A 23,879-nucleotide genomic window follows, 5' to 3' on the forward strand; every position below is an offset into this window, starting at 1 on the left:
AACCATGGAAGCGGAAATGGATCATAGGGTGGGGGAGCGGGCGAAAATTCTGGGAGCCTTGAAGAATGTGTGGAAGTCGAGAACATTATCTCGGAAAGCAAAAATGGGTATGTTTGAAGGAATAGTGGTTCCAACAATGTTGTATGGTTGCGAGGCGTGGGCTATGGATAGAGTTGTGCGCAGGAGGATGGATGTGCTGGAAATGAGATGTTTGAGGACAATGTGTGGTGTGAGGTGGTTTGATCGAGTAAGTAACGTAAGGGTAAGAGAGATGTGTGGAGATAAAAAGAGCGTGGTTGAGAGAGCAGAAGAGGGTGTTTTGAAGTGGTTTGGGCACATGGAGAGAATGAGTGAGGAAGATTGACCAAGAGGATATATGTGTCGGAGGTGGAGGGAACAAGGAGAAGAGGGAGACCAAATTGGAGGTGGAAAGATGGAGTGAAAAAGATTTTGTGTTGATCGGGGCTGAACATGCAGGAGGGTGAAAGGAGGGCAAGGAATAGAGTGAATTGGAGCGATGTGGTATACCGGGGGTTGACGTGCTGTCAGTGGATTGAATCAGGGCATGTGAAGCGTTGGGGTAAACCATGGAAAGTGTGTAGGTATGTATATTTGCGTGTGTGGACGTATGTATATACATGTGTATGGGGGGGGTTGGGGGCCATTTCTTTCGTCTGTTTCCTTGCGCTACTCGCAAACGCGGGAGACAGCGACAAAGTATAAAAAAAAAAAAAAAATATTATATATATATATATTTTATATATATATTATATATATATTTATATAATATACTGGGGATATGAAGAATACTTCCAATGATTCTCTAAGTGTAGTAGAAAGGACTTAAGGGGACGGGAGGGGGGCTAGAAACCTCCCTTTTTTTAACTTTCTAAAAGGGAAACAAGAAGGAGTCAGCGGGGAGTGCTCATCCTCCTCGAAGGCTCAGATTGGGGTTGTCTAAATGTGTGTGGATGTAACCAAGATGTGAAAAAAAGGGAGATAGGTAGTATGTTGAGGAAAGGAACCTGGATGTTTTGGCTCTGAGTGAAACGAAGCTCAAGGGTAAAGGGGGAAGAGTGTTTGGGAATGTCTTGGGAGTAAAGTCAGGGGTTGTGAGAGGACAAGAGCAAGGGAAGGAGTAGCACTACTCCTGAAACAGGAGTTGTGGGAGTATGTGATAGAGTGTAAGAAAGTAAATTCTCGATATATGGGTAAACTGAAAGTGATGGAGAGAGAGATGGGTGATATTGGTGCATATGCACCTGGGCATGAGAAGAAAGATCATAGAGAGGCAAGTGTTTTGGGAGCAGTGAATGAGTGTGTTAGTGGTTTTGATGCACGAGACCGGGTTATAGTGATGGGTGATTTGAATGCAAAGGTGAGTAATGTGGCAGTTGAGGGAATAATTGGTATACATGGGGTGTTCAGTGTTGTAATGGAATGGTGAAGAGCTTGTAGATTTATGTGCTGAAAAGGAACTGGTGATTGGAATACCTGGTTTAAAAAGGAGATATACATAAGTATACGTATGTAAGTAGGAGAGATGGCCAGAGGGGGTTATTGGATTACGTGTTAATTGACAGGCGGCGAAAGAGAGACTTTTGGATGTTAAGTGCTGAGAGGTGCAACTGGAGGGATGTCTGATCATATCTTGTGGAGTGTAATGTGAAGATTTGTATGGGTTTTCAGAAAGAAGAGTGAATGTTGGGGTGAAGAGGGTGGTGAGAGTAAGTGAGCTTGGGAAGGAGACTTGTGTGAGGAAGTACCAGGAGAGATGAGTACAGAATGGAAAAGGTGAGAACAATGGAGTAAGGGAGTGGGGAGGGATGGGATGTATTTAGGGAATCAGTGATGGATTGCGCAAAGATGCTTGTGGCATGAGAAGAGTGGGAGGTGGGTTGATTAGAAAGGGTAGTGAGTGGTGGGATGAAGAAGTAGATTATTAGTGAAAGAGAAGAGAGAGCATTTGGACGATTTTTGCAGGGAAAAATGCAATTGAGTGGGAGATGTATAAAAGAAAAGAGCAGGAGGTCAAGAGAAAGGTGCAAGAGGTGAAAAAGAGGGCAAATGAGACGTTGGGTGAGAGAGTATCATTAAATTTTAGGGAGAATAAAAGATGTTCTGGAAGGAGGTAAATAAAGTGCGTAAGACAAGGGACAAATGGGAACTTCAGTGAAGGGCGCAAATGGGGAGGTGATAACAAGTAGTGGTGATGTGAGAAGGAGATGGAGTGAGTATTTTGAAGGTTTGTTGAATGTGTTTGATGATAGAGTGGCAGATATAGGGTGTTTTGGTCGAGGTGGTGTGCAAAGTGAGAGGGTTAGGGAAATGATTTGGTAAACAGAGAAGAGTAGTAAAAGCTTTGCGGAAGATGAAAGCCGGCAAGGGCAGCAGGTTTGGATGGTATTGCAGTGGAATTTATTAAAAAGGGGGTTGACTGTATTGTTGACTGGTTGGTAAGGTTATTTAATGTATGTATGATCATGGTGAGGTGCCTGAGGATTGGCGGAATGCGTGCATAGTGCATTGTACAAAGGCAAAGGGGATAAGAGTGAGTGCTCAAATTACAGAGGTATAAGTTTGTTGAGTATTCCTGGTAAATTATTGGGAGGGTATTGATTGAGAGGGTGAAGGAAATGTACAGAGCATCAGATTGGGGAAGAGCAGTGTGGTTTCAGAAGTGGTAGAGGATGTGTGGATCAGGTGTTTGCTTTGAAAATGTATGTGAGAAATACTTAGAAAAGCAAATGGATTTGTATGTAGATTTTATGGATCTGGAGAAGGCATATGATAGAGTTGATAGAGATGCTCTGGGGAAAGGGTTTATTAAGAATATATGGTGTGGGAGGAAGTTGTTAGAAGCAGTGAAAAGTTTTTATCGAGGATGTAAGGCATTGTGTACGTGTAGGAAAAAGAGGAATAGGGGATCTGGTTCTCAGTAAATTTGTAGGTTTGCGGCAGGGGTGTGTGATGTCTCCATGGTTGTTTAATTTGTTTAGGGATGGGGTTGTTAGGAGGTAAATGAAAAGAGTTTTGGAAAGAGGGGCAAGTATGAAGTCTGTTGGGGATGAGAGGCTTGGGGAAGTGAGTCAGTTGTTGTTCGCTGATTGATACAGCGCTGGGGTGATTCATGTGAGAACTGCAGAAGTGGGGGACTGAGTTTGGTAAAGTGTGTGGAAGAAGAAAGTTAAGAGTAAATGTGAAAAAGAGCAAGGTTTTTTAGGTACAGTAGGGTTGAGGGTCAAGTCAATTGGGAGGTGAGTTTGAATGGAGAAAAACTGGAGGAAGTGAAGTGTTTTAGATATCTGGGAGTGGATCTGGCAGCGGATGGAACCATGGAAGCGGAAGTGGATCATAGGGTGGGGGAGGGGGCGAAAATTCTGGGAGCCTTGAAGAATGTGTGGAAGTCGAGAACATTATCTCGGAAAGCAAAAATGGGTATGTTTGAAGGAATAGTGGTTCCAACAATGTTGTATGGTTGCGAGGCGTGGACTATGGATAGAGTTGTGCGCAGGAGGATGGATGTGCTGGAAATGAGATGTTTGAGGACAATGTGTGGTGTGAGGTGGTTTGATCGAGTAAGTAACGTAAGGGTAAGAGAGATGTGTGGAAATAAAAAGAGCGTGGTTGAGAGAGCAGAAGAGGGTGTTTTGAAATGGTTCGGGCACATGGAGAGAATGAGTGAGGAAAGATTGACCAAGAGAATATATGTGTCGGAGGTGGAGGGAACGAGGAGAAGAGGGAGACCAAATTGGAGGTGGAAAGATGGAGTGAAAAAGATTTTGTGTGATCGGGGCCTGAACATGCAGGAGGGTGAAAGGAGGGCAAGGAATAGAGTGAATTGGAGCGATGTGGTATACCGGGGTTGACGTGCTGTCAGTGGATTGAATCAAGGCATGTGAAGCATCTGGGGTAAACCATGGAAAGCTGTGGAGGTATGTATATTTGCGTGTGTGGACGTATGTATATACATGTGTATGGGGGGGTTGGGCCATTTCTTTCGTCTGTTTCCTTGCGCTACCTCACAAACGCGGGAGACAGCAACAAAGTATAAAAAAAAAAAAAGAATAATGATCAGACATCCCTCCAGTTGCAACTGGAGGGATGTCTGATCATTATCTTGTGGAGGCTAAGGTGAAGATTTGTATGGGTTTTCAGAAAAGAAGAGTGAATGTTGGGGTGAAGAGGATGGCGAGAGTAAGTGAGCTTGAGAAGGAGACCTGTGTGAGGAAGTACCAGGAGAGACTGAGTACAGAATGGAAAAAGGTGAGAACAATGGAAGCAAGGGGAGTTGGGGAGGAATGGGATGTATTTAGGGAATCAGTGATGGATTGCGCAAAAGATGCTTGTGGCATGAGAAGAGTGGGAGGTGGTTTGATTAGAAAGGGCAGTGAGTGGTGGGATGAAGAAGTAAGAGAATTAGTGAAAGAGAAGAGAGAGGCATTTGGACGATTTTTGCAGGGAAAAAATGCAATTGAGTGGGAGATGTATAAAAGAAAGAGACAGGAGGTCAAGAGAAAGGTGCAAGAGGTGAAAAAAAGGGCAAATGAGAGTTGGGGTGAGAGAGTATCATTAAATTTTAGGGAGAATAAAAAGATGTTCTGGAAGGAGGTAAATAAAGTGCGTAAGACAAGGGAGCAAATGGGAACTTCAGTGAAGGGCGCAAATGGGGAGGTGATAACAAGTAGTGGTGATGTGAGAAGGAGATGGAGTGAGTATTTTGAAGGTTTGTTGAATGTGTTTGATGATAGAGTGGCAGATATAGGGTTTTTTGGTCGAGGTGGTGTGCAAAGTGAGAGGGCTAGGGAAAATGATTTGGTAAACAGAGAAGAGGTAGTGAAAGCTTTGCGGAAGATGAAAGCCAGCAAGGCAGCAGGTTTGGATGGTATTGCAGTGGAATTTATGAAAAAAGGGGGTGACTGTATTGTTGACTGGTTGGTGAGGTTATTTAATGTATGTATGACTCATGGTGAGGTGCCTGAGGATTGGCGGAATGCGTGCATAGTGCCATTGTACAAAGGCAAAGGGGATAAGAGTGAGTGCTCAAATTACAGAGGTATAAGTTTGTTGAGTATTCCTGGTAAATTATATAGGAGGGTATTGATTGAGAGGGTGAAGGCATGTACAGAGCATCAGATTGGGGAAGAGCAGTGTGGTTTCAGAAGTGGTAGAGGATGTGTGGATCAGGTGTTTGCTTTGAAGAATGTATGTGAGAAATACTTAGAAAAGCAAATGGATTTGTATGTAGCATTTATGGATCTGGAGAAGGCATATGATAGAGTTGATAGAGATGCTCTGTGGAAGGTATTAAGAATATATGGTGTGGGAGGAAAGTTGTTAGAAGCAGTGAAAAGTTTTTATCGAGGATGTAAGGCATGTGTACGTGTAGGAAGAGAGGAAAGTGATTGGTTCTCAGTGAATGTAGGTTTGCGGCAGGGGTGTGTGATGTCTCCATGGTTGTTTAATTTGTTTATGGATGGGGTTGTTAGGGAGGTAAATGCAAGAGTTTTGGAAAGAGGGGCAAGTATGAAGTCTGTTGGGGATGAGAGAGCTTGGGAAGTGAGTCAGTTGTTGTTCGCTGATGATACAGCGCTGGTGGCTGATTCATGTGAGAAACTGCAGAAGCTGGTGACTGAATTTGGTAAAGTGTGTGGAAGAAGAAAGTTAAGAGTAAATGTGAATAAGAGCAAGGTTATTAGGTACAGTAGGGTTGAGGGTCAAGTCAATTGGGAGGTGAGTTTGAATGGAGAAAAACTGGAGGAAGTGAAGTGTTTTAGATATCTGGGAGTGGATCTGGCAGCGGATGGAACCATGGAAGCGGAAGTGGATCATAGGGTGGGGGAGGGGGCGAAAATTCTGGGGGCCTTGAAGAATGTGTGGAAGTCGAGAACATTATCTCGGAAAGTAAAAATGGGTATGTTTGAAGGAATAGTGGTTCCAACAATGTTGTATGGTTGCGAGGCGTGGGCTATCGATAGAGTTGTGCGCAGGAGGATGGATGTGCTGGAAATGAGATGTTTGAGGACAATGTGTGGTGTGAGGTGGTTTGATCGAGTGAGTAACGTAAGGGTAAGAGAGATGTGTGGAAATAAAAAGAGCGTGGTTGAGAGAGCAGAAGAGGGTGTTTTGAAGTGGTTTGGGCACATGGAGAGAATGAGTGAGGAAAGATTGACCAAGAGGATATATGTGTCGGAGGTGGAGGGAACGAGGAGAAGAGGGAGACCAAATTGGAGGTGGAAAGATGGAGTGAAAAAGATTTTGTGTGATCGGGGCTTGAACATGCAGGAGGGTGAAAGGAGGGCAAGGAATAGAGTGAATTGGATCGATGTGGTATACCGGGGTTGACGTGCTGTCAGTGGATTGAATCAAGGCATGTGAAGCGTCTGGGGTAAACCATGGAAAGCTGTGTAGGTATGTATATTTGCGTGTGTGGACGTATGTATATACATGTGTATGGGGGGTGGGCCATTTCTTTCGTCTGTTTCCTTGCGCTACCTCGCTAACGCGGGAGACAGCGACAAAGTATAAAAAAAAAAAAAATATATATATATATATATATATATATATATATATATGTATATTGTATATTATCCCTGGGGATAGGGGTGAAAGAATACTTCCCACGTATTCCTCGTGTGTCGTAGAAAGCGACTAGAGGGGACGGGAGCTGGGGGCCAGAAATCCTCCCCTCCTTGTATTAACTTTCTAAAATGGGAAACAGAAGAAGGAGTCACGCGGGGAGTGCTCATCCTCCTCGAAGGCTCAGAGTGGGGTGCCTAAATGTGTGTGGATGTAACCAAGATGTGAAAAAAGGAGAGATAGGTAGTATGTTTGAGGAAAGGAACCTGGATGTTTTGACTCTGAGTGAAACGAAGCTCAAGGGTAAAGGGGAAGAGTGGTTTGGGAATGTCTGGGGAGTAAAGTCAGGGGTTAGTGAGAGGACAAGAGCAAGGGAAGGAGTAGCACTACTCTTGAAACAGGAGTTGTGGGAGTATGTAATAGAGTGTAAGAAAGTAAATTCTCGATTGATATGGGTAAAACTGAAAGTTGATGGAGAGAGGTGGGTGATTATTGGTGCATATGCACCTGGGCATGGGAAGAAAGATCAAAAGAGGCAAGTGTTTTGGGAGCAGCTGAATGAGTGTGTTAGTGGTTTTGATGCACGAGACCGGGTTATAGTGATGGGTGATTTGAATGCAAAGGTGAGTAATGTGACAGTTGAGGGAATAATTGGTATACATGGGGTGTTCAGTGTTGTAAATGGAAATGGTGAAGAGCTTGTAGATTTATGTGCTGAAAAAGGACTGATGATTGGGAATACCTGGTTTAAAAAGCGAGATATACATAAGTATACTTATGTAAGTAGGAGAGATGGCCAGAGAGCGTTATTGGATTACGTGTTAATTGACAGGCGTGCGAAAGAGAGACTTTTGGATGTTAATGTGCTGAGAGGTGCAACTGGAGGGATGTCTGATCATTATCTTGTGGAGGCTAAGATGAAGATTTGTATGGGTTTTCAGAAAAGAAGAGTGAATGTTGGGGTGAAGAGGGTGGTGAGAGTAAGTGAGCTTGGGAAGGAGACCTGTGTGAGGAAGTACCAGGAGAGACTGAGTACAGAATGGAAAAAGGTGAGAACAATGGAAGTAAGGGGAGTGGGGGAGGAATGGGATGTATTTAGGGAATCAGTGATGGATTGCGCAAAAGATGCTTGTGGCATGAGAAGAGTGGGAGGTGGGTTGATTAGAAAGGGTAGTGAGTGGTGGGATGAAGAAGTAAGAGTATTAGTGAAAGAGAAGAGAGAGGCATTTGGACGATTTTTGCAGGGAAAAAATGCAATTGAGTGGGAGATGTATAAAAGAAAGAGACAGGAGGTCAAGAGAAAGGTGCAAGAGGTGAAAAAAAGGGCAAATGAGAGTTGGGGTGAGAGAGTATCATTAAATTTTAGGGAGAATAAAAAGATGTTCTGGAAGGAGGTAAATAAAGTGCGTAAGACAAGGGAACAAATGGGAACTTCAGTGAAGGGCGCAAATGGGGAGGTGATAACAAGTAGTGGTGATGTGAGAAGGAGATGGAGTGAGTATTTTGAAGGTTTGTTGAATGTGTTTGATGATAGAGTGGCAGATATAGGGTGTTTTGGTCGAGGTGGTGTGCAAAGTGAGAGGGTTAGGGAAAATGATTTGGTAAACAGAGAAGAGGTAGTGAAAGCTTTGCGGAAGATGAAAGCCGGCAAGGCAGCAGGTTTGGATGGTATTGCAGTGGAATTTATCAAAAAAGGGGGTGACTGTATTGTTGACTGGTTGGTAAGGTTATTTAATGTATGTATGACTCATGGTGAGGTGCCTGAGGATTGGCGGAATGCGTGCATAGTGCCATTGTACAAAGGCAAAGGGGATAAGAGTGAGTGCTCAAATTACAGAGGTATAAGTTTGTTGAGTATTCCTGGTAAATTATATGGGAGGGTATTGATTGAGAGGGTGAAGGCATGTACAGAGCATCAGATTGGGGAAGAGCAGTGTGGTTTCAGAAGTGGTAGAGGATGTGTGGATCAGGTGTTTGCTTTGAAGAATGTATGTGAGAAATACTTAGAAAAGCTAATGGATTTGTATGTAGCATTTATGGATCTGGAGAAGGCATATGATAGAGTTGATAGAGATGCTCTGTGGAAGGTATTAAGAATATATGGTGTGGGAGGAAAGTTGTTAGAAGCAGTGAAAAGTTTTTATCGAGGATGTAAGGCATGTGTACGTGTAGGAAGAGAGGAAAGTGATTGGTTCTCAGTGAATGTAGGTTGCAGCAGGGGTGTGTGATGTCTCCATGGTTGTTTAATTTGTTTATGGATGGGGTTGTTAGGGAGGTAAATGCAAGAGTTTTGGAAAGAGGGGCAAGTATGAAGTCTGTTGGGGATGAGAGAGCTTGGGAAGTGAGTCAGTTGTTGTTCGCTGATGATACAGCGCTGGTGGCTGATTCATGTGAGAAACTGCAGAAGATGGTGACTGAGTTTGGTAAAGTGTGTGGAAGAAGAAAGTTAAGAGTAAATGTGAAGAAGAGCAAGGTTATTAGGTACAGTAGGGTTGAGGGTCAAGTCAATTGGGAGGTGAGTTTGAATGGAGAAAAACTGGAGGAAGTGAAGTGTTTCAGATATCTGGGAGTGGATCTAGCAGCGGATGGAACCATGGAAGCGGAAGTGGATCATAGGGTGGGGGAGGGGGCGAAAATTCTGGGGGCCTTGAAGAATGTGTGAAAGTCGAGAACATTATCTCGGAAAGCAAAAATGGGTATGTTTGAAGGAATAGTGGTTCCAACAATGTTGTATGGTTGCGAGGCGTGGGCTATGGATAGAGTTGTGCGCAGGAGGATGGATGTGCTGGAAATGAGATGTTTGAGGACAATGTGTGGTGTGAGGTGGTTTGATCGAGTGAGTAACATAAGGGTAAGAGAGATGTGTGGAAATAAAAAGAGCATGGTTGAGAGAGCAGAAGAGGGTGTTTTGAAGTGGTTTGGGCACATGGAGAGGATGAGTGAGGAAAGATTGACCAAGAGGATATATGTGTCGGAGGTAGAGGGAACGAGGAGAAGAGGGAGACCAAATTGGAGGTGGAAAGATGGAGTGAAAAAGATTTTGTGTGATCGGGGCCTGAACATGCAGGAGGGTGAAAGGAGGGCAAGGAATAGAGTGAATTGGAGCGATGTGGTATACCGGGGTTGACGTACTGTCAGTGGATTGAATCAAGGCAGGTGAAGCGTCTGGGGTAAACCATGGAAAGCTGTGTAGGTATATATATTTGCGTGTGTGGAAGTATGTATATACATGTGTATGGGGGGGGGGTTGGGCCATTTTTTTCGTCTGTTTCCTTGCGCTACCTCGCAAACGCGGGAGACAGCGACAAAGTATAATAAAGTATAATAAATATATATATATATATATATGAGAGTTGGGGTGAGAGAGTATCATTAAATTTTAGGGAGAATAAAAAGATGTTCTGGAAGGAGGTAAATAAAGTGCGTAAGACAAGGCAGCAAATGGGAACTTCAGTGAAGGGCGCTAATGGGGAGGTGATAACAAGTAGTGGTGATGTGAGAAGGAGATGGAGTGAGTATTTTGAAGGTTTGTTGAATGTGTTTGATGATAGAGTGGCAGATATAGGGTGTCTTGGTCGAGGTGGTGTGCAAAGTGAGAGGGTTGGGGAAAATGATTTGGTAAACAGAGAAGAGGTAGTAAAAGCTTTGCGGAAGATGAAAGCCAGCAAGGCAGCAGGTTTGGATGGTATTGCAGTGGAATTTATTAAAAAAGGGGGTGACTGTATTGTTGACTGGTTGGTAAGGTTATTTAATGTATGTATGACTCATGGTGAGGTGCCTGTGGATTGGCGGAATGCGTGCATAGTGCCATTGTACAAAGGCAAAGGGGATACGAGTGAGTGCTCAAATTACAGAGGTATAAGTTTGTTGAGTATTCCTGGTAAATTATATGGGAGGGTATTGATTGAGAGGGTGAAGGCATGTACAGAACATAAGATTGGGGAAGGGCAGTGTGGTTTCAGAAGTGGTAGAGGATGTGTGGATCAGGTGTTTGCTTTGAAGAATGTATGTGAGAAATACTTAGAAAAGCAAATGGATTTGTATGCAGCATTTATGGATCTGGAGAAGGCATATGATAGAGTTGATAGAGATGCTCTGTGGAAGGTTTTAAGAATATATGGTGTGGGAGGCAAGTTGTTAGAAGCAGTGAAAAGTTTTTATCGAGGATGTAAGGCATGTGTACATGTAGGAAGAGAGGAAAGTGATTGGTTCTCAGTGAATGACTCACTTCTGCTTCCATGGTTCCATTCACTGCAAAATCCACTCCCAGATATCTAAAATACTTCACTTCCTACAGTTTTTCTCCATTCAAACTTACCTCCCAATTGACTTTTCCCTCAACCCTACTGTACCTTGTAACCTTGCTCTTATTCACATTTACTCTCAGCTTTCTTCTTTCACACACTTTACCAAACTCAGTCACCAGCTTCTGCAGTTTCTCACTCGAATCAGCCACCAGCACTGTATCATCAGCAAACAACAGCTGACTCACTTCCCAAGCTCTCTCATCCACAACAGATTGCATACTTGCCCCTCTTTCTAAAACTCTTGCATTCACCTCCCTAACAACCCCATCCATAAACAAATTAAACAACCATGGAGACATCACACACCCCTGCCGCAAACCAACATTCACTGAGAACCAATCACTTTCCTCTCTTCATACTCGTACACATGCCTTACATCCTCAATAAAAACTTTTCACTGCTTCTAACAACTTGCCTCCCTCACCATATATTCTTAATACCTTCCACAGAGCATCTCTATCAACTCTTATCATATGCCTTCTCCAGATCCATAAATGCTACATACAAATCCATTTGCTTTTCTAAGTATTTCTCACATACATCCTTCAAACACCTGATCCAGACACCCTCTACCACTTCTGAAACCACACTGCTCTTTCCCAATCTGATGCTCTGTACATTCCTTCACCCTCTCAATCAGCACATATAATTTCCCAGGAATACTCAACAAACTTATACCTCTGTAATTTGAGCACTCACATCCCCTTTGCCTTTGTACAATAACCTTACCAACCAGTCAACAACACAGTCACCCCCTTTTTAATAAATTCCACTGCAGTACCATGCAATCCCGCTGCCTTGCCAGCTCTCATGTTCCGCAAAGCTTTTACTACCTCTTCTCTGTTTACCAAATTATTCTCCCTCTCCCTCTCCCTTTGCACACCACCTCGACCAAAACACCCTATATCTGCCACTCTATCATCAAACACATTCAACAAACCTTCAAAATATTCACTCCATCTCCTTCTCACATAACCACTACTTGTTATCACCTCCCCATTACCCCCTTCACTGATGTTCCCACTTGTTTCCTTGTCTTACGCACTTTATTTACCTCCTTCCAGAATATCGTTTTATTCTCCCTAAAACTTAATGATACTCTCTCACCCCAACTCTCATTTGCCCTCTTTTTCACCTCTTGCACCTTTCTCTTGACCTCCTGCCTCTTTCTTATACATCTCCCACTCATTTGCATTATTTCCTTGCAAAAATCGTCCAAATGCCTCTCTCTTCTCTTTCACTAATAATCTTACTTCTTCATCCCACCACTCACTACCCTTTCTAATCTGCCCACCTCCCATGCTTCTCATGCCAAAAGCATCTTTTGCGCAAGCCGTCACTGCTTCCCTAAATACATCCCATTCCTCCCCCACTCCCCTTACGTCCTTTGTTCTCACCTATTTCCATTCTGTACTAAGTCTCTCCTGGTGCTTCCTCACTTACTCTCACCACTCTCTTTACCCCAACATTCTCTCTTCTTTTTTAAAAACCTCTACATATCTTCACCTTCACCTCCACAAGATAATGATCAGACATCCCTCCAGTAGCACCTCTCAGCACATTAACATCCAAAAGTCTCTCTCACGCGCCTATCAATTAACACGTAATCCAATAACATTCTCTGGCCATCTCTCCTACTTATATACGAATATTTATGTATATCTCTCTTTTTAAACCAAGTATTCCCAATCTCCAGTCCTTTTTCAGCACATACATCTACAAGCTCTTCACCATTTCCATTTACAACACTGAACACCCCATGTACACCAATTATTCCCTCAACCGCCACATCACTTACCTTTGCATTCAAATCACGCATCACTATAACCCGGTCTCATGCATCAACACTACTAACACACTCACTCAACTGCTCCCAAAACACTTGCCTCTTATGATCTTTCTTCTCATGCCCAGGTACACATGCACCAATAATCACCCATCTCTCTCCATCCACTTTCAGTTTTACCCATATGAATCTAGAGTTTACTTTCTTACACTCTATCACATACTCCCACCACTCCTGTTTCAGGAGTAGTGCTACTCCTTCCCTTGCTCTTGTCCTATCACTAACCCCTGACTTTACTCCCAAGACATTCCTAAACCACTCTTCCTCTTTACCCTTGAGCTTCGTTTCACTCAGAGCCAAAAAAAACCAGGCTCCTTTCCTCAAACATACTACCTATCTCTCCTTTTTTCTCATCTTGGTTACATCCACACACATTTAGACACCCCAATCTGAGCCTTCGAGGAGGATGAGCACTCCCCGCATGACTCTTTCTTCTGTTTCCCCTTTTAGAAAGTTAAAATACAAGGAGGGGAGGGTTTCTAGCCCCCCATTCCCGTCCTCTTTAGTCGCCTTGTATGACACATGAGGAATAAGCGGGAAGTATTCTCTCTCCCCTATCCCCAGGGATATTTGTTTGTACTAAAAGTAAAAAGAGCTGTTACAGTTAAATATTTTGGAAGATATATTTGAGAAATATTCAAGCCAAATTAGAATGTGCTGCTACAATCTGGGTTCCTTATCTGAAGGGTCACAGAGAACTGCTGAAAAGGGTCCATGTGAAAGCAACCAAAATTGTACCAGATCTGATAGGAATCAGCTACAAAAGCTAGGAATCCCCTTGATCTGAAGACTCTGGGAAACAGTAGCATAAAGAGAGATACAGTAATTACAAAAATTCTTCAAAGGCCATTAAGATACAACAGTTCTTGAATTATTATTATTTTTTTTTTTATTATACTTTGTCGCTGTCTCCCGCGTTTGCGAGGTAGCGCAAGGAAACAGACGAAAGAAATGGCCCAACCCCCCCCATACACATGTATATACACACGTCCACACACGCAAATATACATACCTACACAGCTTTCCATGGTTTACCCCAGACGCTTCACATGCCTTGATTCAATCCACTGACAGCACGTCAACCCCGGTATACCATATCGCTCCAATTCACTCTATTCCTTGCCCTCCTTTCACCCTCCTGCATGTTCAGGCCCCGATCACACAAAATCTTTTTCACTCCATCTTTCCACCTCCAATTTGGTCTCCCTCTTCTCCTCGTTCCCTCCACCTCCGACACATATATCCTCTTGGTCAATCTTTCCTCACTCATTCTCTCCATGTGCCCAAACCACTTCAAAACACCCTCTTCTGCTCTCTCAACCACGCTCTTTTTATTTCCACACATCTCTTTTACCCTTACGTTACTCACTCGATCAAACCACCTCACACCACACATTGTCCTCAAACATCTCATTTCCAGCACATCCATCCTCCTGCGCACAACTCTATCCATAGCCCATGCCTCGCAACCATACAACATTGTTGGAACCACTATTCCTTCAAACATACCCATTTTTGCTTTCCGAGATAATGTTCTCGACTTCCACACATTCTTCAAGGCCCCCAGAATTTTCGCCCCCTCCCCCACCCTATGATCCACTTCCGCTTCCATGGTTCCATCCGCTGCCAGATCCACTCCCAGATATCTAAAACACTTCACTTCCTCCAGTTTTTCTCCATTCAAACTCACCTCCCAATTAACTTGACCCTCAACCCTACTGTACCTAATAACCTTGCTCTTATTCACATTTACTCTTAACTTTCTTCTTCCACACACTTTACCAAACTCAGTCACCAGCTTCTGCAGTTTCTCACATGAATCAGCCACCAGCGCTGTATCATCAGCGAACAACAACTGACTCACTTCCCAAGCTCTCTCATCCCCAACAGACTTCATACTTGCCCCTCTTTCCAAAACTCTTGCATTTACCTCCCTAACAACCCCATCCATAAACAAATTAAACAACCATGGAGACATCACACACCCCTGCCGCAAACCTACATTCACTGAGAACCAATCACTTTCCTCTCTTCCTACACGTACACATGCCTTACATCCTCGATAAAAACTTTTCACTGCTTCTAACAACTTTCCTCCCACACCATATATTCTTAATACCTTCCACTGAGCATCTCTATCAACTCTATCATATGCCTTCTCCAGATCCATAAATGCTACATACAAATCCATTTGCTTTTCTAAGTATTTCTTACATACATTCTTCAAAGCAAACACCTGATTCACACATCCTCTACCACTTCTGAAACCACACTGCTCTTCCCCAATCTGATGCTCTGTACATGCCTTCACCCTCTCAATCAATACCCTCCCATATAATTTACCAGGAATACTCAACAAACTTATACCTCTGTAATTTGAGCACTCACTCTTATCCCCTTTGCCTTTGTACAATGGCACTATGCATGCATTCCGCCAATCCTCAGGCACCTCACCATGAGTCATACATACATTAAATAACCTTACCAACCAGTCAACAATACAGTCACCCCCTTTTTTAATAAATTCCACTGCAATACCATCCAAACCTGCTGCCTTGCCGGCTTTCATCTTCCGCAAAGCTTTCACTACCTCTTCTCTGTTTACCAAATCATTTTCCCTAACCCTCTCACTTTGCACACCACCTCGACCAAAACACCCTATATCTGCCACTCTATCATCAAACACATTCAACAAACCTTCAAAATACTCACTCCATCACCTTCTCACATCACCACTACTTGTTATCACCTCCCCATTTGCGCCCTTCACTGAAGTTCCCATTTGCTCCCTTGTCTTACGCACTTTATTTACCTCCTTCCAGAACATCTTTTTATTCTCCCTAAAATTTAATGATACTCTCTCACCCCAACTCTCATTTGCCCTTTTTTTCACCTCTTGCACCTTTCTCTTGACCTCCTGTCTCTTTCTTTTATACATCTCCCACTCAATTGCATTTTTTCCCTGCAAAAATCGTCCAAATGCCTCTCTCTTCTCTTTCACTAATACTCTTACTTCTTCATCCCACCACTCACTACCCTTTCTAATCAACCCACCTCCCACTCTTCTCATGCCACAAGCATCTTTTGCGCAATCCATCACTGATTCCCTAAATACATCCCATTCCTCCCCCACTCCCCTTACTTCCATTGTTCTCACCTTTTTCCATTCTGTACTCAGTCTCTCCTGGTACTTCCTCACACAGGTCTCCTTCCCAAGCTCACAGTTCTTGAATATATAACATATAACATTTGAATATATAACAGCTATTTGAAATGAGTAGAAAATGCAGAAAAAGAGGGCATAACTGGAAGTTTGGCAAAAGAGTGTATACAATGATGCAGAGAGCATTTCTTTAGCAACAGATGGTGAACACAAAGAACAAGAGAAACACAGAGGAAGCAACAGCAGTAGACAAGAAAATTCAAAAACTTTGGTGATAAAAATGCAAGTAGTTGGGCCATAAAACTGTAAAGGGCCCTTCCCATAAGAAGAAATAGGCAATAAAAGGTAATGCTTATGGATGGCAGGCATGTTTGGGGGATGGAGAATAATAAACTGGGCATTAGCATTCTGGAGGGGTCAGCTTCAGCAAAGTCAGGAGGTGAAATCCTCAGATATAAAGCTGGACTGTCCTAACATGATAGCTGGTTGACTGCCATGAAGGACTCAATTATCTGCTGTATGGTACTTTCATTCAGCTATGCTTACTCAATATCAATCCTCTAGGCCCTTAAATGGCCATAATGAGGATGGTATAATTTCTTCAGCATCTGGGTGAGGACTGCCACTGGAGCTCTTTTCAAACATCTAATAGCTTAATTGTTACCACTGATACAGGATCATCTCCAATTTTCTCATTTGCTTCCAAGGAAACATCCAAGTGAGCAGTGGACATATTGGCAGCAACCTCCTCCTCACTCTCTTGGCAATACCCATGATTGTCTTCAACCCAGTTCAACTAATTTTAGGTATCTTTAGTGGTGATGACAAGCTCTGCACCTAGCTAAATAAGATTCAGGCATCAACCGAGATGGGTTCCAACCCTCTATCAGATTTCTCTATCACAGGTTCCTTCCAGCCATTCCTGAGGTTTTTCTGTACAACAGCTCATCAACCTTGACGAAGCATAAGGAGCTATGACAAAGCTTAAGGAGCTTCTTGGTTTCATGTGGCGACTCATCTGTGTTAAGTGTACACGAGATATGAGACCCACTGCTTGCATGCTTTGAAGCTTGAAGTGCAGACTGCATGACTCCTCTGGCAGCCTGAGCACTGCTTCCAGCAATGTTCCAACAAAACCCTGTTACTTCTTCATTGCAAATTTGCAAGTCATAAAGGGTTAAGGAATTCCTTAATTCCTGTTGCTTGGCTTTGAGAAGTGCAACTCTAGCTACAGCTGCACAGAGATTTTTGCCTGTCACTCTTTTTATCAACAGTGTTCTTGTTTATGAACAAGAGTAGCCAAGCTGCCAATTGTGGCTTGCCTAAAAGTTTTCAATGCCATGGAGTTCAGCAAACTTTATTGGTACATTCTGAAACTCTCCTCCAGTAAGTTTAGCTCCTATTTATACTAATCATTCATGGCGTTCTCCACCTCTCCGTGTTTGGGCTATCTTATACAAGTAAGTTTCAGGACAACAGTGTTCTTCTTGAGGTGCCTGGCTTAATGCTGAGGAAATACTTTCTCAATGATTCCTTGGTAGATCCAGTGTCATAGACTGTGGACTTTCCAAGACCATATTCTCTAATGACAAATGCCTCTCTCCCTGCATTCTAACTTTTCAACTTTTGAATTTGGTAGCTGAGATAAAGTGGGTTAGCTTTTTCTTAACTGTTTGTCTTTGCAAAATAAAATGAGATTCTCATCAAAACAATCATTAACACAAGGCACTGGAAAACAAGGTCAGTGCCCATGGAATTACTGGATATCATTCACTAACCTGTACTAAATTAAACACGTGTTTATCTTAAGTGGTCAAGAAAAAATAAGCACAGATATATACTTCTATAATTATCCCTGGGGATAAGGGAGAAAGAATACTTCACACGCATTCCTCACGTGTCATAGAAAGCGACTAAAGGGGATGGGAGGGGCAGCTAGAAACCCTCTCCTCCTTGTATTCTAACTTTCTAAAAGGGAAAACAGAAGGAATCACGTGGGGAGTGCTCATCCTTCACGAAGGCTCAGATTGGGGTGTCTAAATGTGTGTGGATGTAACCAAGATGAGAAAAAAGGAGAGATAGGTAGTATGTTTGAGGAAAGGTACCTGGATGTTTTGGCTCTGAGTGAAACGAAGCTCAAGGGTAAAGGAAAGGGTGGTTTTGAAATGTTTTGGAAGTAAAGTCAGGGGTTGGTGAGAGGAAAAGAGCAAAGGAAGGAGTAGCACTACTCCTGAAACAGGAGTTGTGGAAGTATGTGATAGTGTGTAAGAAAGTAAACTCTAGATTGATATGGATAAAACTAAAAGTGGATGGAGATAGATAGGTGATTATTGGAGCCTATGCACCTGGGCATGAGAAGAAGGATGGAGAGGCAAGTGTTTTGGGTGCAGCTGAGTGAGTGTGTTAGCAGTTTTGATGCATTCAAAAAAGGCCTATGATAGAGTTGCTCTGTGGAAGGTATTAAAGAGTATATGGTGCAGGAGGCAAGTTGCTAGAAGCAGTGAAAAGTTTTTATCGAAGATGTAGGGCATGTGTATGAGTAGGAAGAGAGGAAAGTGATTTGTTCCTAGTGAATGTTGGTTTGCAGCAGGGGTGTGTGATGTCTCCATGGTTGTTTAATTTGTTTATGGATGGGGTAGCTAGGGAGGTGAATGCAAGAGTTTTAGAAAGAGGGGCAAGTATGCAGTCTGTTGTGGAGGAGAGGGCTTGGGAAGTGAGTCAGACGTTGTTTGCTGATGATACAGTGCTGGTGGCTGATTCGGGTGAGAAACTGCAGAAGCTGGTGACTGAGTTTGGTAAAGTGTGTGAAGGAAGAAAACTGAGAGTAAATGTGAATAAGAGCAAGGTTATTTGGTACAGTAGAGTTGAGGGACAAGTCAATTGGGAGGTAAGTTTGAATGGAGAAAAACTGGAGGAAATGAAGTGTTTTAGATATCTGGGAGTGGATTTAGCAGCAGATGGAACCATGGAAGCGGAAGTGAGTCACAGGGTGGGGGAAGGGGCGAAAGTTCTGGGAGCATTTAAAAATGTGTGGAAGGCGAGAACATTATCTTGGAAAGCAAAAATGGGTATGTTTGAAGGAATAGTGGTTCCAACAATGTTATATGGTTGTGAGGCGTGGGCTATAGAGAGGGTTGTGCAGAGGAGGGTGGATGTGTTGGAAATGAGATGTTTGAGGACAATATATGGTGTGAGGTGGTTTGATCAAGTAAGTAATGAAAGGTAAGAGAGATGTGTGGTAATAAAAAGAGTGTGGTTGAGAGAGTAGAAAAGGTGTATTGAAATGGTTTGGTCACATAGAGAGAATGAGTGAGGAAAAATTGACTAAGAGGATATATGTGTCAGAGGTGATGGGAACGAGGAGAAGTGGGAGACCAAATTAGAGGTGAAAGGATGAAGTGAAAAAGATTTTGAGTGAGTGGGGCCTGAACATGCAGGAGGGTGTAAGGCATTCAAGGAAAAGAGTGACTTGGAACGATGTGGTATACCGGGGTCAACGTGCTGTCGATGGATTGAGCCAGGGCATGTGAAGTGTCTGGGGAAAACCATGGAAAGTTTTGTGGGGCCTGGGTGTGGAAAGAGAGCTGTGGTTTTGGTGCATTATACATGACAGCTAGAGACTGATTGTGAACGAATGTGGCCTTTGTTGTCTTTTCCTAGCACTACCTCGTACGTGTGTGGGGGAGTGGGTTGTCATTTCATGTGTGGCAGGGTGGCGACGGGAATGAATAAAGGAAGCAAGTATGAATTATGTACATGTGTATATATGTATATGTCTGTGTATGTATATATATGTATACGCTGAAATGTATAGGTATGCATATGTGCGTGTGTGGACATGTATGTATATACATGAGTATGTGGGTGGGTCGGGCCATTCTTTCGTCTGTTTCCTTGTGCTACCTTGTTAACGAGGGAGACAGCAACAAAGTATAACAAATGAAATAAATAAATATACATCTATACAACAAAGAGGGAGAAAAAATGAGAAAAATAAATCAAGAAAATCTCTCAGTGAGAAGAATGCTCAGAATGAGGTGAATAAGGATGTGAAACTATAATTCAGCCACTGTGTCAGCTGGATTTCAGGCACATGATTCTTTGACACAAAAAACATAATATACATTAGGTGGGCAGCTGAGCTAGCTAGCCACACAGTAATCTGGCCCTAGCCAAAGTCCATCTAACCGGGTTATGGCTACACGAATTTACTTTATATAAATTAGACTTAATAGGGCACACATGTGCAAATACACAGGCAGACAACACAGATCTATAAAGAGGTATAAAATTACAGGAAGCTCTCCCAAGATACAAACTTCTTACCTTCATCATCCTTCACCTTGACATCACTAACTGATCTGCAGGTGAAACAGGACAAACCAAGAGATATAACAGCATAACTGCGGGCAATTTCTGCAGTATAACGGTAACGAAGATCAATCTCAGGGTAGTTTATTTTTTTCCTATCACCAATTCCTGTCAGTTCCTGGAAAGATTTAATAAGATGTGAAGGTACCAATGAGGATATACACTTTCATCAAATATCTTTTTTACACAATAAAGAATGAAGGCTTCATCAGATAAAAATATACATTATTTGATAAGTGATAGCAAAACTTTTAGGAAAGCATTATACCACTTATTTTGTAAGCTTTCTGAAAAATAAGCAGCTCCATGTGGGGTGGAAAAAATAAAAGAAAATTCCTCGACAGAAAGTTTCTACCCCCCCCATAAGGGTAGTATGCTTCCTCTATACTGATGTGGGAAGGTGTAGGAGAGTGTAATGTAAGCCCTGGACGGTGATAAGAATCTTCTTTATTAATATAAGTACATAACAGTAGTTTTTGTAAGTGTAATTCCAATCTCCATACACATACATACATACATTACAATCTATCATATTTATTTTGCTTTGTCGCTGTCTCCCGCGTTAGCAAGGTAGCGCAAGGAAACAGACAAAAGAATGGCCCAACCCACCCACATACACATGTATATACATACACGTCCACACACGCAAATGTACATACCTATACATCTCAACATATACATATATATACACACACAGACATATACATATATACACATGTACATAATTCATACTGTCTGCCTTTATTCATTCCCATCGCCACCCTGCCACACATGAAATAACAACCCCCTCCCCCCTCATGTGCGCAAGGTAGTTCTAGGAAAAGACAACAAAGGCCACATTCGTTCACACTCAGTCTCTAGCTGTCATGCAATAATGCACCGAAACCACATCTCCCTTTCCACATCCAGGCCCCACACAACTTTCCATGGTTTACTCCAGACGCTTCACCTGCCCTGGTTCAATCCATTGACAGCACGTCGACCCCAGTATACCACATCATTCCAATTCACTCTATTCCTTGCAAGCCTTTCACACTCCTGCATGTTCAGGCCCCAATCACTCAAAATCTTTTTCACTCCATCTTTCCACCTCCACTTTGGTCTCCCACTTCTCCTAGTTCAATCCACCTCTGACACATATATCCTCTTGGTCAATCTTTCCTCACTCATTCTCTCCATGTGACCAAACCATTTCAAAACACCCTCTTCTGCTCTCGCAACCACACTCTTTTTATTACCACACATCTCTCTTAACCTATTATTACTTATTCGATTAAACCACTTCACACCACATGTTGTCCTCAAACATCTCATTTCCAGCACATCCACCCTCCTCCGCACAACTCTATCCATAGCCCACGCCTTGCAAGCATATAACATTGTTGGAACCACTATTCCTTCGGAAAGCAAAAATGGGTATGTTTGAAGGAATAGTGGTTCCAACAATGTTGTATGGTTGCAAGGCGTGGCCTATGGATAGAGTTGTGCGCAGGAGGGTGGATGTGCTGGAAATGAGATGTTTGAGGACAATGTGTGGTGTGAGGTGGTTTGATCGAGTAAGTAATGTAAGGGTAAGAGAGATGTGTGGAAATAAAAAGAGCGTGGTTGAGAGAGCAGAAGAGGGTGTTTTGAAATGGTTTGGGCACATGGAGAGAATGAGTGAGGAAAGATTGACCAAGAGGATATATGTGTCGGAGGTGGAGGGAACGAGGAGAAGTGGGAGACCAAATTGGAGGTGGAAAGATGCAGTGAAAAAGATTTTGAGTGATCGTGGCCTGAACATGCAGGAGGGTGAAAGGCGGGCAAGGAATAGAGTGAATTGGATCGATGTAGTATACCGGGGTTGACGTGCTGTCAGTGGATTGAATCAGGGCATGTGAAGCGTCTGGGGTAAACCATGGAAAGTTGTGTGGGGCCTGGATGTGGAAAGGGAGCTGTGGTTTTGGGCATTATTGCATGACAGCTAGAGACTGAGTGTGAACGAATGGTGCCTTTGTTGTCTTTTCCTAGCGCTACCTCGCACACATGAGGGGGGAGGGGGATGGTATTCCATGTGTGGCGAGGTGGCGATGGGAATAAATAAAGACAGACTGTGAATTGTGTGCATGGGTATATATGTATGTGTCTGTGTGTGTATATATATGCATACATATATATACGAAAGAAATGGCCCAACCCACCCCCATACACATGTATATACATACGTCCACACACGCAAATATACATACCTACACAGCTTTCCATGGTTTACCCCAGACGCTTCACCTGCCTTGATTCAATCCACTGACAGCACGTCAACCCTGGTATACCACATCGCTCCAATTCACTCTATTCCTTGCCCTCCTTTCACCCTCCTGCATGTTCAGGCCCCGATCACACAAAATCTTTTTCACTCCATCTTTCCACCTCCAATTTGGTCTCCCTCTTCTCCTCGTTCCCTCCACCTCCGACACATATATCCTCTTGGTCAATCTTTCCTCACTCATTCTCTCCACGTGACCAAACCATTTCAAAACACCCTCTTCTGCTCTCTCAACCACGCTCTTTTTATTTCCACACATCTCTCTTACCCTTACGTTACTTACTCGATCAAACCACCTCACACCACACATTGTCCTCAAACATCTCATTTCCAGCACATCCATCCTCCTGCGCACAACTCTATCCATAGTCCACGTCTCGCAACCATACAACATTGTTGGAACCACTATTCCTTCAAACATACCCATTTTTGCTTTCCGAGATAATGTTCTTGACTTCCACACATTCTTCAAGGCTCCCAGAATTTTCGCCCCCTCCCCCACCCTATGATCCACTTCCGCTTCCATGTTTCCATCCGCTGCCAGATCCACTCCCAGATATCTAAAACACTTCACTTCCTCCAGTTTTTCTCCATTCAAACTCACCTCCCAATTGACTTGACCCTCAACCCTACTGTACCTAATAACCTTGCTCTTATTCACATTTACTCTTAACTTTCTTCTTTCACACACTTTACCAAACTCAGTCACCAGCTTCTGCAGTTTCTCACATGAATCAGCCACCAGCGCTGTATCATCAGCGAACAACAACTGACTCACTTCCCAAGCTCTCTCATCCCCAACAGACTTCATACTTGCCCCTCTTTCCAAAACTCTTGCATTCACCTCCCTAACAACCCCATCCATAAACAAATTAAACAACCATGGAGACATCACACACCCCTGCCGCAAACCTACATTCACTGAGAACCAATCACTTTCCTCTCTTCCTACACGTACACATGCCTTACATCCTCGATAAAAACTTTTCACTGCTTCTAACAACTTGCCTCCCACACCATATATTCTTAATACCTTCCACAGAGCATCTCTATCAACTCTATCATATGCCTTCTCCAGATCCATAAATGCTACATACAAATCCATTTGCTTTTCTAAGTATTTCTCACATACATTCTTCAAAGCAAACACCTGATCCACACATCCTCTACCACTTCTGAAACCACACTGCTCTTCCCCAATCTGATGCTCTGTACATGCCTTCACCCTCTCAATCAATACCCTCCCATATAATTTGCCAGGAATACTCAACAAACTTATACCTCTGTGATTTGAGCACTCACTCTTATCCC

The 23,879-nt window shown here is 43.1% G+C and overlaps 1 protein-coding gene across 2 annotated transcripts in view; it reads right to left on the reverse strand.

Moving 5' to 3' along the window:
• Positions 1 to 23,879, reverse strand: part of LOC139750863 (target of EGR1 protein 1-like) — a 123,249-nt gene that overhangs the window by 91,973 nt on the left and 7,397 nt on the right. For both annotated transcript variants that reach the window (XM_071665665.1, XM_071665664.1), the window contains exon 2: positions 20,222 to 20,384. In XM_071665665.1, coding sequence (XP_071521766.1) covers positions 20,222 to 20,384 — 163 coding nt within the window. The remainder of the gene's footprint in view (positions 1 to 20,221; positions 20,385 to 23,879) is intronic.

Source organism: Panulirus ornatus, chromosome 10 (genome assembly GCF_036320965.1).
Source record: "Panulirus ornatus isolate Po-2019 chromosome 10, ASM3632096v1, whole genome shotgun sequence".
NCBI classification, from domain to species: Eukaryota; Metazoa; Arthropoda; class Malacostraca; order Decapoda; family Palinuridae; genus Panulirus; species Panulirus ornatus.